General features: G+C 34.3%; 1 protein-coding gene across 1 annotated transcript; it reads right to left on the reverse strand.

Annotated features, from left to right (window-relative positions):
* Positions 1–4,129: 4,129 nt before the first annotated feature.
* Positions 4,130–7,159, reverse strand: LOC113287891 (septum-promoting GTP-binding protein 1-like). The gene is made up of 6 exons (XM_026536764.1): positions 6,557–7,159; positions 6,325–6,445; positions 6,127–6,223; positions 5,608–5,647; positions 5,302–5,385; positions 4,130–4,723 (listed from the first exon to the last, which is right to left on the reverse strand). The coding sequence occupies exons 1-6, from the start codon at positions 6,929–6,931 to the stop codon at positions 4,559–4,561; spliced, it is 882 nt and encodes a 293-aa protein (XP_026392549.1). The 5' UTR covers positions 6,932–7,159; the 3' UTR covers positions 4,130–4,558.
* Between the last annotated feature and the right edge of the window lie 6,531 nt (positions 7,160–13,690).

A 13,690-nucleotide genomic window follows, 5' to 3' on the forward strand; every position in this document is an offset into this window, starting at 1 on the left:
TCAAGTGTGCAGAATCCGGCGTGGTTCTAGAGGCGTAAGAAACACAATTGTACCTTAATCATTGTGAGATAGGTTAGGGATCAACTACATTCCAGTCCGAAGTTAACTTAGAGTAGGCTAGTGTCTGTAGCGGCTTAATATAGTGTGATGTTCACATCTGGACTAGGTCCCGGAGTTTTTCTGCATTTGCGGTTTCCTCGTTAACACAATTTCTGGTGTCTGTGTTATTTCTTTTCGCATTATATGTTCTATATAATTGAAATATCACAGGTTGTGCGTAAGTTCAATCAATTGTGAATCGAACCTTTGGTTGTTGATTAAATTGATTGACACTTGGATATTGGTTTTTGATACCATCCAAGTTATTTCTTATATTCAATCGGGATTGCAAATTTCTATTTGTTTGATTGCAGATTGAATTGAGAAATAAAGATGTAACTCTTTGATATACTTTTCTTAAGATTGAGTCTGACTGTCTAGTTGATTCTCTTGAAAGTATATTGGAGTTAGTCCATACAGATTGCTAAGTGAAATATTGGGTGTGGTTGTTAGACCCCCTCTTTTTCAATTTTCCCTTGCTTCTGCATATCTTCACATTTGGAAAATTATGTTGTAACCACTCCATTCGGCTGCTCATTGAAAAGCTGCATCAACTCCTTTTTCTTCTAGTTGTTCACTAGTGGAGCAATCGGCATAAGATCTCCTTGCTTCGATTGTTCTACCTGCATAGTCACTCAATGTTAGTCCCATTCCTGATGTAGTTAGAGAGAAGTTCATAGTTAAGGCTATTGAGATTTTCATGCTCATATAAGCATTTTTTGTTTCTGGTGCCCTTTCTATAATTCTTAATGTTTCATCTTTCATTGGATTATAGTAAAGCGACTGCATCTCATCATATTTTGTGATATTTACATATAACATATTATTTATGATTTTCATTATGGTTTTGGATGTGTTTTCACTATTTGGTTGCTTCCGTTGTAGAGAAGATTCACATCTGGATTTCCAAATGTGCTAGGTGATTACACTACAAAATTCTGGCCATTCTATCATGAAGTGTCCTATGTTTGTATCACTAAACCAAGTGTTTAGCCAATCATGGAAATTATTATTATTTTGTACTACATAATTCATTTCAAAATTTAAATGCATCCATACCTGTTTCACAAAGTTGTAATTTAGAAATATATGAGTTAGAGATTCCCCCCCCCCCCCCCCCCCCAACCACACACACATACTATAATTTTTGTCAATATTAGGGAGGATAGCAGCAAGTCTCATACCTGTTAGGAGGATAGAATGCGTCGCTTTCCAGATAAATAACTTTACTGATGGTGTTACCTTTAGTTTGCATATTCTACTCCAATCCATGTTGTTATTACAACCACTATTTATGGAATGATATAAAGATTTTACAGTGAACGTATCTTTGCTATTTAGATCCCAGTGAGCTGAATCTTCAATATTTTGAGAGGGAATCTGAATTCTTTTTATTTTCTCAGTTGTTTTTTGATCAAAACATGAATTAAGTTTTTGGTCATCCCATTCTCTGTTATCTTTGAAAATATGATGGACTTTAGTTAAGTTATCAATTTCAATAGTTGGTTTACCATAGGGACAGTGGTATCATGGATCCACTTGTCGTCCCAAATATCGATTAGCTTACCATTTCCTATCTTCCAATCACAATTTGTGTTTATTAGTTGAACACCAATGTGTATACCTTTCTAGACATAATTATCTCCATCTTTAGGTTTGTTTTCTACGTGAAGAATGTCACAGTCCGGATAATATTTTGCCTTTAAGATTTTTGCAGGGAGCAAGCCGGGATTTTCTTTTAGTTTCCATCATATTTTGGCTATCATAGCCATATTGAATTTCTCTATGTTTTGTATTCCCAAACCTCCTTCATCCATAGGTTTGGAAAAAGCTTTCCAGGCCTTAAGATAAACGTCTTTTTTACCTTTTTCATTTCTTCCATTTTCATCTTTCCCCCACCAGAAATCACGTTGAAGATTTATAAGGGTTTTACAAATGTTTTTCGGGATTTTGAAACAGTTCATTTGATAAACTTCTAGGGAGGAGGTCACATTCTTAACCATAACAGTTCTTTGTGCATTATTTATTTGGCCTCCTCTATATGTTTTCAATCTACTTTTCATTTTCAAAATAAAAGGGTCAAAGCTTTTAGCCTTAGATCTGTTAGTAAATAAGATGAACACCTATCATCTAAAGGTATGGAATTAAATCCTAAGATTACTTTGACTTCATTTATTATGTTGGGATCCATCTTCGGGCTGAAAAACATCCCAGATTTGTTCAGGTTTATCATTTATCCCGACGAGATTCCAAACTCTCTAAAAAGAGTAACTAGATTGTGACAGGTTTGCGCATTAGCTTCTGCAAAAATAATACAGTCATCTGCAACTAGCAAATGACTCATCAAGATGGCATATCTAGAATTTTTTATACTTTTTATTTGTCCCTTCATTTTAACATTTAAAACAGTCCTAGACATCGATTCGATACAAATTAGAAACAGATATAGAGACGGAGGATCTCCCTGTCTCAAATCTCTAGTGGACTTATAATATTCTGTAGGCGATACATTGAGTAGCATAGAAAGAGAAGTACTAGAAACGCATTGATATACTAATTGACACTATTTATCAGAAAAACCAAATTTTCTCATTATCTCTATCAAGAAATCCCATTCAACTTTATCGAATACCTTTGACATATCGATTTTAAGTCCCATCAGACCTTTCTTAGTTCTACTTTTTCTCATTTTGTGTATGATTTCATGTGTAATTGTTGTGTTATCAAAAATTTGAGAATGAAACCCTTTTCCTTTTGGTGAATTTCTCAGTATTGTACATTCACAATATGCTCTTTTGTGTGTTCTTTTGATTTTGTCCTTAACATCATTTGTAAGCTTCAACAATCATCAATGAAGAAGTTGTTTGTTTCCATTAAGTCTCACCTAATGAGAAATTAACGGACCTTGGTACAAAATTGATTTCTTGGCTCTTGTTCTCAACTTTATGGGCATATTTTTGAAGTTTGCTAATATTGGGATGATGAAATTTCCTAATGTGGGAGTAGACCTCCAAACTGGGCATATTGCGTTGTCATATTCTCTAAATTTCCTTTTACTGAGACAGGATTCTTTACAAGATTTTATTTATCTCTACGTGAAAGATAAAGAGGAAAAAGAAATACTTAAGTTAGTGTTGATTGATTCCCATGTTCAACCTTTGCACTACACTGCCAACCAAAATCAACATGGCTCATCCGATGCACTTTTCTTTTTGACTTGTGCCTTTTAGTGGGAATCTGAGTGAACCCCGTGTCTTTCCTTCAAAAGTTTCCAAAGCGCGTTTTCTTTTTCCTTGGCAAAAACACACCCTACGCATGAGTGACAGACCATGACATTCTTGCCGGCATATATCGGTCGATGCCAAGAGATCTTGTCCTAACGATGATACGTCTCACCTAAAATTTAAGGTTATTCATTTATGTAGCGAACAAAGTTTCTTTCTTTCTTCTTTTTTCTGATCGTAATGTACCAAACAAATCCCATGTTTGATGGGTGTCGGAAATCTAGACCCAGCGTGGATCCTACTGATATCAGTACATATTCTCCGGTCTCAGCTAATTTACTCCCTGGATGGATTCGTGTTTTAGTGAAAAAAATTCGTCCAACTAAACATTCATCCATGGGTATGTCGCATGCAGATATGGTGATCCGTAAAACTAAGTTTTACTCTCCGACTCTTTGAAGATGAACACACACCTGCATATTCCAGTGTTTTCTCTTGATTGGTGGGGATATGGGAGCATATGTTTTTTACAGTAAAGGGCAATTTCCGGACAGAAATCATGAAAGTTATATGGGCATATGCACCAAAGCTGCGGTACAGCATCCTAATTACAAAGTAAACATTTCACTTCTACAAGGAGTTGTTTAGTGCTTCTAGAAATGATATGTGGGTGTATATGTTTATGCTACTGCATGTACGTGCGAATCCAGAAATAAAGTCAGTGTGCACGAATGCTAGGAGTTCAAACAAAACTCCAATTTGATCACCCAAACCAACAAGCCAAAAAAGAAACGTCAAAAGCGGCGTCCACTCAATAATTGAAGACTGAAATTCATTCAATATTCGACAAAGAAAGCAAAGAGCATAATAAAACAGAAATGCTCTATATTTGATTTCTCACTTTTCCTTTTGTTGAAAATGTATGTAAGCTACATTTCCTTCTTTCTTTTTTCTCTCTTTTCTTTTTTTCTGTTGCTCTGTTTTTTTTATCGTTTTTGTTAAAGAATTTCATAGTAATTGAATTTGTAAGACATGGAGACTTTCGAGTTCTACTACCGTCTCTCTCTGTCTCTTCCATCCAAATTAGAAGAAGGAAAAAAAAAGGACAAAATAAACTAGCAAGAAGAACTGAACAACCGAGCAATCAGTCCTGTCCTGTTAAGGTAAGTGCAGCCGTGTTATTTACAAAACTGAACCGGCCACAGCATTTTGTACCGTGGAACCTTGGATGTGATTTAAAAGTCGATGATGGGTTCTCCAACATTTAAATTCCGCTCTACTGTCCATGGCAAGTTAAAGAGTTTGGCTGTTATGAATTTGAAGACCTTGTTTATGTTTATGTTGTGTGTGGAACTCGAAAAGAATAATGTCGCCTGCATAGCTTGTGCATATGTTCTCGCCTACAACAAAATCAAAACCAATATAAATCTATTGATTAAATGTAATTTGATTCTTGAACTTAAATATCAGAAAAGAGAATAACTTTGTACTAAACTAAAAGAACAAAAAGTAAGACAAACATTCTTCCATGGTTTGTCTAAATCGTTAGCTGAATTTGAAACCAACCCTAAAAGTCCATAGTCTTACTTACTCTTCCTTGTTTTCAATTCAAAAACAATACATTTATACTTTGTTAATCACAATTTTGTTATTGAGAGAAAGATCACCTTTCCACATCTGAAGGCTGAAGCAACTAACTAATAAAACTGTCCAACTAGGGTGGGACACCCCATAACACACCTAAGACTTGGATTTAGAAACCGTACAAAATAGTCAATACAGGTGTTAGCTTTCATCCGGGGCTGCTCATATAGAGTCATACTGCAATCGTTTTCCTTGTGAACTTTCCTAATAGCACCTTACTTAATTTTACACTATATCTACACCTAATATCATGACAGGATGCCAGACAAATGTGTTACTGTCTCAAAAATTTAAAAATTCATGCAAGGGATAATTGAACGTTAAAGACAACTACCTGGCTAACAATTGTCCATTGCATTGCTAGCGGAAGTTGAACAAAATCGTCGAACTTGGTTCCAATCAATACAGGAATAGCACTCTACACAGCAAGAGAATAAAAAGATTGAAACAACAGTTAATCAGCCGCTTGATATTAATTATATGTCAATAAGATGCAGAGCTTAATAATGTTTGCTCTTTTTCTGCGAAAGAGAACTGGAAGAAGTAGCCAGAGGCCATGATAACATTGCTCAACGAGATGCAACTTATTGCCACTATGAAATAAAATGAAGTTAATAAGAATTTGGCAAGGTTTGAATACCTGGTTATATTTTCTTGCTTGTTGATACCATCCAATAACACTGTAATAAACAGAAGATTACAAACCTTTAATCAGAACGAATTATAGGATCTAGTATACGGTTGCCAATCTCCAAATTAGCAATCTTCTTTTAAGGTACTAAATTTTTATACCTAATCAAGAACTTACGCAAAATAGTTTTCCTTAATCAAATTTTTACACTTTGACCATCCTACTAATAGGCATCGGCAGTGTGTTTAAGGTGATACGATACACTTCATACAGCCAGATTTACTATAATAAATCTTTAATGAGTTTGATCCATAAGAAGTGTAATTAAACATATAAATTAATAATTTAATCAAGAAAAAAGAATACAACTTTATTAGTTGTTTGCATGTTCTTGATAATTAAATAACCTTAAACCTACAGGAGTTTCTATGTGTGTGTTTAATCAAGAACAAGAACATGATTAAACTAGCTATCTAGCTAGCTAACCAATAAATCAGATAAGATACAACTAATTAAAAACAGAATTACCTGTTTAAAGTAGAACGACTAGTAAGATCAAACATAATTAATATCGCCACTGCATCTTTACAAGCTATCGGGACATGATTTTTGGATTCATAATCACCTTCACTATTCATTAATCCCACAAAAAATAATTAATATTGATAATATTTTCATTACCCCACAAACTAAATTAAAATTAAAATGAAACAGAAGTAATATTACCTCCTACATCCCAAATACTGAAAGCAATTCGGGCACCTTTGACAGAGAAAATTTTATCAACTAAGTTCAGTCCTGACATATTTAAGCATCTTTTCTCTTCATCACTTCCTACACTTTTAATCTACGAAAATAAAAACAACAATCAGTAAAATGAGAACCCATTTTCAGAATGTAACAAAATCATAAAAATTGTAATGAAAACCCATTAAGAGTTGATATAAAAGAAACTTACCACAAAACTGGTTTTACCAATTTGACAATCACCAAGAAGACTAATCTTCAAAGCAACCAAGTCAGAATCAATCTCGTAATCATGAGTCATACATGTAGCAGTTGGTGTAAGAGGGTCATGATGATGAAGATGAGTAGGTACAGATGATGAGCCATTTTCAGAGACGGCTACAGAAGAAGAAACAGAACGATTTAATCTTCGGAATCTATGTGATTTACTGCTACTACTACCACAACCACCACCACTTAAAGATGATGAACAAATCAAAACTCTTACACATAGAAATCTAAAGAATTTCCGAAATATTGATACCCTTTTCAATACTAATCTCCATTTCATTTCTATTCTAACAAATTTCCTGCTGATTTTACTCATTCTCTCTTTTATTTTTTTTGTGGGTTTTCTGAGAATGGGTTTGTTGAAGATGACGAATAGAAAAAACTAGTATAATTTTGAAGTGATGGCCAGCAGAATTATCTGGTTTCTGATAGCCATGAAAACTAGACAGTGTTTGTTTCTCTAAACATATTTTCGATTAGTTTTCTTTATTTAGAAACTCCGACTTCTGAGCTGCTCAAGGGGAGAAGCTTTTGCTGTTTTAGAGAGAGAGAGAGTTATTCTGGAGAGACGGTTGACCGGTTTTTTAGATATATTTATGTGTGAAATCACAACATACGAAATAGCCGGTCTCTTGCCTTTTACGTAGTTTCCTATAAGAAGGGTGTCATTGGTCGTTTTCGGGTACCGTTTTTTTAAATTAGCACCTACGTGGGAATGGGAACCGTTGCTTTACTTCCACCCCATAGTTGTCTCTCAACTCGCCTGTTCGTGCTTGAAGCGTAAAATTCCACCGCATCAAATTCCTACCCCCGAGTCCTGTGACTATGTAAAAAGGGAAAGAGCTAGGGTGGAAGTAAACTTACCCAAAGAAAATTGTCGTTTTCCCGATCAAGGTCTGTGAATATATATGGATATATAACTAAAGGATAAAATACTGAAAAGCATCGACATTCACAGAGCATATATACATCTTGTAAGTGCCGTCCAGATTTTGATTAATCATAAATTAAATCACACTTCCAATGTGATTTGGGGTTTTCCAAAAGCTACTATTCAATTCAGTCTTCCAAATTTTCTTCCGGACGAATACAAGGACATTCCCACCACTTGGTTCAATCTCTGGAAAAAAAACATGAACGATTGGACGGTTTTCACTTACATTAGATAGGTTCATATCATTGATCAACACCGTTAACCTGTGGCCACCATTCTTTTCTAGTGGTATATCACAATTTGATGTTTTGAATAACCACCACTAAGTTAGGTGCATCTCATGGTATGCTTTCAAAGTTCACAGGCATACATACAAGTACGAGCTCATATCATAAACTTACAAGGCGTTTCGGTTTAGGGAATTCAAGGTCCTCGATTATGAGGAAATCGTCCCAATTTCCTGAACCGAATATTCTTTTTAAATTTAACGTTGGATTCTTATGGAATCCAATTCCCTTGATATATTCATTTCCAATTGCATTGTTCTGAGAGTGAAAAAGAATTATTTTTCCCTCGAAATTGAGGGTTATTCACGTAAAATATCGAAATTGTCCTTCATATCGAAATCATAGATCCTTTGTCGAACTCCATTTCCCAACTCTAAAAAAAAGGAACGAGAGAGAATGGGATATGTCATGTGAATGGATTCCTATGGACAATTAGTAAAAGAGACATATAGTGATTCATTGTTGAGCTCTAGTAATTGTGTTTAGTTAACAACTGTAGTTTTGATCCGGTTTTGTACGCAGTGATTCCTTTCTCTTGAGAATAATCTATGGGTTATTAGTGATTCAATAAGAAGAATATGCAATCATACTAAATTTGTGGTTTGGTGATTCATATTAAGGATTTTGGAATCCATGGTTTGATTACTACAAATTATTATCAGACATCACCCTCGAAGACTAAAGATCAACGAAGACATTTGTAGAACTTCATCTACAAGATATGTGAAGACTGAACCATTTTATTTACTCACAAACTTTACCATTCTACTTATTTGATATTATGTCGTAAGACTTCTAGTAGATTTATTGCAAAGAAGAAATTTCGAGGCAAGCTTTTCTTGTTAAACATTTTGAAATATGATTCAAGCATTAGATGTTCATAGGTCCTTAACAATGTTCATAGGTTCTTAACAGTTTGAAACAATTTATTTTTCAAGAATTAATTTTGCGGATCATTTGAAAATTGCCCAAGCAATGATTTTATCGTTTGGGAAGGTTACAAACATCAAAGAGAGAAACTCAGAACTTCCATAATTTCGGCTCAGGATAGGTTCGCAAACCATTTTGTAAAACCTAGATATTCGAAATTGTAATACAAGAAGGTTGGCGAACCAGTTCCCAAACCTTATATTTCACCAACCCGGTTCACGAACCGTGGTGATCTGATTTTGGTGACAGGCTAATGGTTGGCGAACCCGGTTCGAAAAATGTTATCATTTGAGTTCACGAGCTACAAAACAGTTGGCGAACCTGGTTCACGAACTGTATCTCTCGGGATTCATGAACTGCCTAATGGTTCGTGAACTGTCTCACCAAAAGTATCAGTGAATGTCTAACAGATGCTCAAAGACTTATTTTGTAAATACGTTTAGCATTGCAATGACTCTCATAAACACCTCTAAAACATCATTAATCACTAAAGCACATTCTATATGTGAATCATGACTAAAATATTAAGTGTTTAATTGAACATCATATTGTTTAATAGTTCACAAGGCATATTTGCCAAAAACCGATCATTATACACGGTTCCTTAACCTGACCACTCTGTATATTCTTCAATGTGATTTCAAGACAAACTTCTCACATGCTTACTTGAAACCCTAATTAGAGTCATCTAAACAGAGAAAGTGTTTGCTCGATTCTCAAGTTATCTTAGCTTGAATTCTAAGCAACCCTATGTTTTGAACATCTATGAATAGAGATGTTGTTTCAACTTGGAAATTCAATCCCCGACAATTTGTGTCCTAGTTGATTGCTAGAGTCGTCCTCTATTGACCTAGGTTTCCTCCGAGAAATATAATTAGGTATACGACTTAAAGACTTCACTTGGGGATTCGTGAAGCCATGTCCGACTATTTTTACCTTGATAGTTCATGTATCATGATCTTTTTTTTATCCTAGGTTCTCTTAATCTCTTTCAGGCAAAAAAATAATAGAAATCACAAAGTTCTATTCGTCTCTGACTTTGTGATTCCTCAAGATAAAAATTTGAAAGTTATTCTTAATTGATTAGTTCAAGATTGTTTTTGAGAGGTAGTTAAGAATATAGGATTCTCTGCTAGCTGAGTGTAAGTATTTCGGATTTGTGAATTTTGCTAGCCTTGTTTATTGCAAACAGATTTCAAATAGTGATCTTTGATCTAAAGGGAAATCAAATGGGCCTACTTGTTAGAGAAAGATTGGTATCAAAAGTTTTCAGCTAGGTTGAAGCAATTCTTAGGTTGTAAAGGACGCTAAGGGGAATCAATTGTGTAAAACCTTGTGAGGTTCAGGAGACGTAAGGAGCGCGACTGTAACGGAATCGCTTGGAGGGTGGATTCAGTCTCAATTCTATTCCAGTCTTAAGTCTGATAGTAGGCTTATGTCTGTAGTGGATAAATACAGTTTGGTGTTCAAATCCGAATGAGGTCCCCGGGGTTTTTCTACTATTGCGGTTTCCTTGTTAACAAAACTTCTGGTGTTTTGTGTTTTTTCTTTTCTGTATTATATTGTTTATCTTTATAATAGGATTTACACAAGTAGTACATATTCAAATTTAGTATATACATCCATATAATTAAGATATATTTAAGAGACATGTTTCTTTTAGAATCCTTATCTTTAAAGAAAGATAACAAGTTTCATACTTAGCAGATTTTGGATCTGAATATTTAGGTACGACTAGATATATCTTGGATATTGATTTTTGGGATTTTCTAAGTACTCTTCTTAGAAATCCGATTCACGGACTCTATTATCTTGACTTTATGATTGAGAATAGATAAATATTTAAACTCTATATGCATATTATCAAGGATCATTAAGTTGGTCTACTTGCAGTTGTATTAGGCTCTGTACATACGGATTGCCGAATGAAAAAGTCGGTGGTGTACTTGGTACTCTCTCCTTTTCACTAATAAAATTTGTTTTTATTTTATCTCCCTTTGAGTACATATCTGAACACGACAAGTTACTCTAGATCTGTTGAAAAACAAAATGAAATTGCACAGTGTGGGTTTAATCACGAATGAGGAAAGGAAAATATTAGTACCAAAAATAAAGTAAATGTTGTTTATGTATTTATTCTCAGCCATTGCTTGACCCTGGGCATTGGCAGGCTATACAATACTACACACAAAATTATTGATAGCATTTTGAGATCTTTTATCATGGAAAATTGGGAAAAGCTGATAAAATGGGATATAAATGTACTCCAAAATTCAAAATTTACATCCATAATTTAAATATCGCGTCTAAATATTATGATAACATTCTTGATCTAGGATGATTTGAGAGACACCATGATGCATAATATTTCGTTGAGGCTACAATAAAATTTCGGTCTAATGATAATAAAAATATTGTGCGCTAAGATTTTTTGTCCCAACTTAGTATAATCTTTGAAATTATAACCTCCCTGTAATAGTAAATTTTGAGTGTACCTAAGCATATTAATACATACAGGTTCTATTGTATATTAACTTACAAGAAAAACGATTGTTACTTTGAGCTTAATATTCTCGTTTAGTGTACTTTGAGCTTAAAATTCTCGCTTAAAATTCATGTCATGATTAATACTTAAGGTTAAAGGATGAGAATTTTGTTGGTTTTGGAACTATTATCAGAGATCTTATACAGAAGTCTTTGAGTGTTGCTTTGTGGAGGTTGCAAGCCATCTTTGTTACCATCTTGGAGTTACAGGGAGTCGAGTTGGGGTTGAAGCTTGATGTTAATATTAAGGCCAGACATATTCACGTGTGCACTGACTTCATGATTGTTTGACTTATGCTCAATAGCGCTGAAAGCGAACCACTTTGGAGAATTCTGCAGGTACATAAAAGAATTAAGAATTTATTCTCTCATTTTACGTTTGTGAAGATTAGCCACTTTTCTAGAGAATCTAATCAGGCATCTGATTATTTGGCTGACATTAATCCAAATATGGAGTTTTGACAGGTTGATTGGGAGGTTTTCTCTCCTGAAACTTTGATTTTAGGAAAATTTATGTTGTTAATAAAGCTGGGACTGTGTACTTTAGAGTGAGTCCTATAATTAAGAGGAAAATAATGGATTTGAGGAGGGAATTAAAATTTAAGGGTGGGGGATTCACCATTTGAAAAAGTATTAAAATGTTCATAAGGTCCTTGAACTTAACTAGAGTTAAATTTACTAGACAAAAATAATAAAACCGATTAACGGGAGTATGTAACACAGCAGCGAGAGAGGTTCAGTGCATCATAAATACTCATTATTAACTCTACAACCATTGCACTGATGGCAGAGATGGTTCTTGAGTGCGATTTGCGTCCTAAAGATATAGATTACACTTTTAAGAGGATTGAACCGGCATGATATATTTTTTCGCATGTAGTTCACATGATTAGACTTTGGGTTGTTCTCTTATTTGCATACAGGAATAACAGTCAAAATGAATAACTTATCCTCACTATCCAACCCTAGCTCTGATGATCTTACTAAACCCACAAGTAAGTACCTTCAAATAATATTTGACATCATTCTTTCCCCAATTAGTTTTTAGAATTTTTGTTTTTCTCTCTTCGGATCCCTTCTACGGCTCAGTATCCTAAAAAAGCTTCATCCAGGGATTTAAAGTTTACCTACTAAAGCAAGAAACAAGCTATCGGCCAAAACTGTAGTTTGTTTGGCTGTTCGGGGGATTGTTTATTCCACACCCCTGTTTTGATTTTTAAGATTGTCAAACCCTTTTTTTTTTTTGTTTCTTTATGTTATCTCATTGTAGTATTGATTCAATACACACTATTCATGTTTACTAGGCTCTGCATTTTATATCCATTAAATAATCTATCACTTTATTACCTTTTCGTTGTCATCGAAAATATGTTAAAATATCGACTATTACTCAGGATCATTAACTAAATTTAGCCTTAATCGAACCCATTTTATAATTTTTAGCTAGTTAGATCATTGTGCTAATTAACACTAGTTTTTCTTTCTGCAATATTTATTGTACTTTGTTTTTTCTTACTTTTACCCCTCGTAAATGCATTGTTCCTAGACTAGGATTTTACTTATTACAGTCGTCTTGTACAATTTAATTTCTTTAAGTTTTAGGTTACCTAGTTTTAATTTTTCTTTTTGTGTTTGTATTTGCTTTTCATAGAGTAATGCTAGCATTTCCATCTAATATATATATATTGTGTTTGTGTAAGGTTAGTGTATAACTCAATCTACTTCTGTGTTTCTTCTTTGAATATGAAAATGAAGGTTCATGTGAAAAACATGATGTTGAAATCAATGTTGTCTATGTTATTCTGGCTTCTTCTTAAGTAGATTAAGCTCATGCGCTGGTGATCCTAATGGTTGTGTTTTTTCGAAGATACAACCTCAATACTCACCAAATGAATCATAGGTTATGGCAATGTTCCCGCCATCCGCAGCAAGACCCCCCGCCCTCCTGGATGAGTCGTTATGACACTTATACCATTCACGAGTTGAATAGAAGGGCGCATGAACCTATCTTGATAGTTCTATCGCGAGCTAAGGCGCTCATTTTTACAACTTGTTTGTGGACTCTTACATACTGCCAGCATTAGAAGACATCTCATTGGATATTGAAGGAGAATTGAAATTTTCTAGTTTACTGAAGATTTATCTTTGTTTAAATTATGTTGAGACTTTGTTGATTATTGTTTTTATTTTCAGACTTATCACGATGTACTCTTTCCTTCGTCACAATTTTATTCTTATAGGCTTTCTTTGTCAAGGTTTTGATGAGATAATACATGCGTGTCCAACACTGGATCACTTTAGGGATACCCATGGTTTTTATTTTTGTTCTATTTGTTTTTTCATTTTCTTTGTAATGACTTTCTAGAGTTTAGGCTGGATT

The sequence above is a fragment of the Papaver somniferum genome, chromosome 6 (assembly GCF_003573695.1).
Source record: "Papaver somniferum cultivar HN1 chromosome 6, ASM357369v1, whole genome shotgun sequence".
Taxonomy (NCBI): Eukaryota; Viridiplantae; Streptophyta; class Magnoliopsida; order Ranunculales; family Papaveraceae; genus Papaver; species Papaver somniferum.

Bases quoted from the DNA above. Each gene is read 5' to 3' on its own strand.
- LOC113287891 (XM_026536764.1), bottom strand. From the start codon at position 6,931: ATGAGTAAAATCAGCAGGAAATTTGTTAGAATAGAAATGAAATGGAGA. The intron at 5,648-6,126 runs GTAATTCTGTTT...TGTTTATTACAG, and splicing joins AGTCGTTCTACTTTAAACAG to TGTTATTGGATGGTATCAAC. The intron at 4,724-5,301 runs GTAGTTGTCTTT...ATTTTGTTGTAG, and splicing joins AATGGACAATTGTTAGCCAG to GCGAGAACATATGCACAAGC.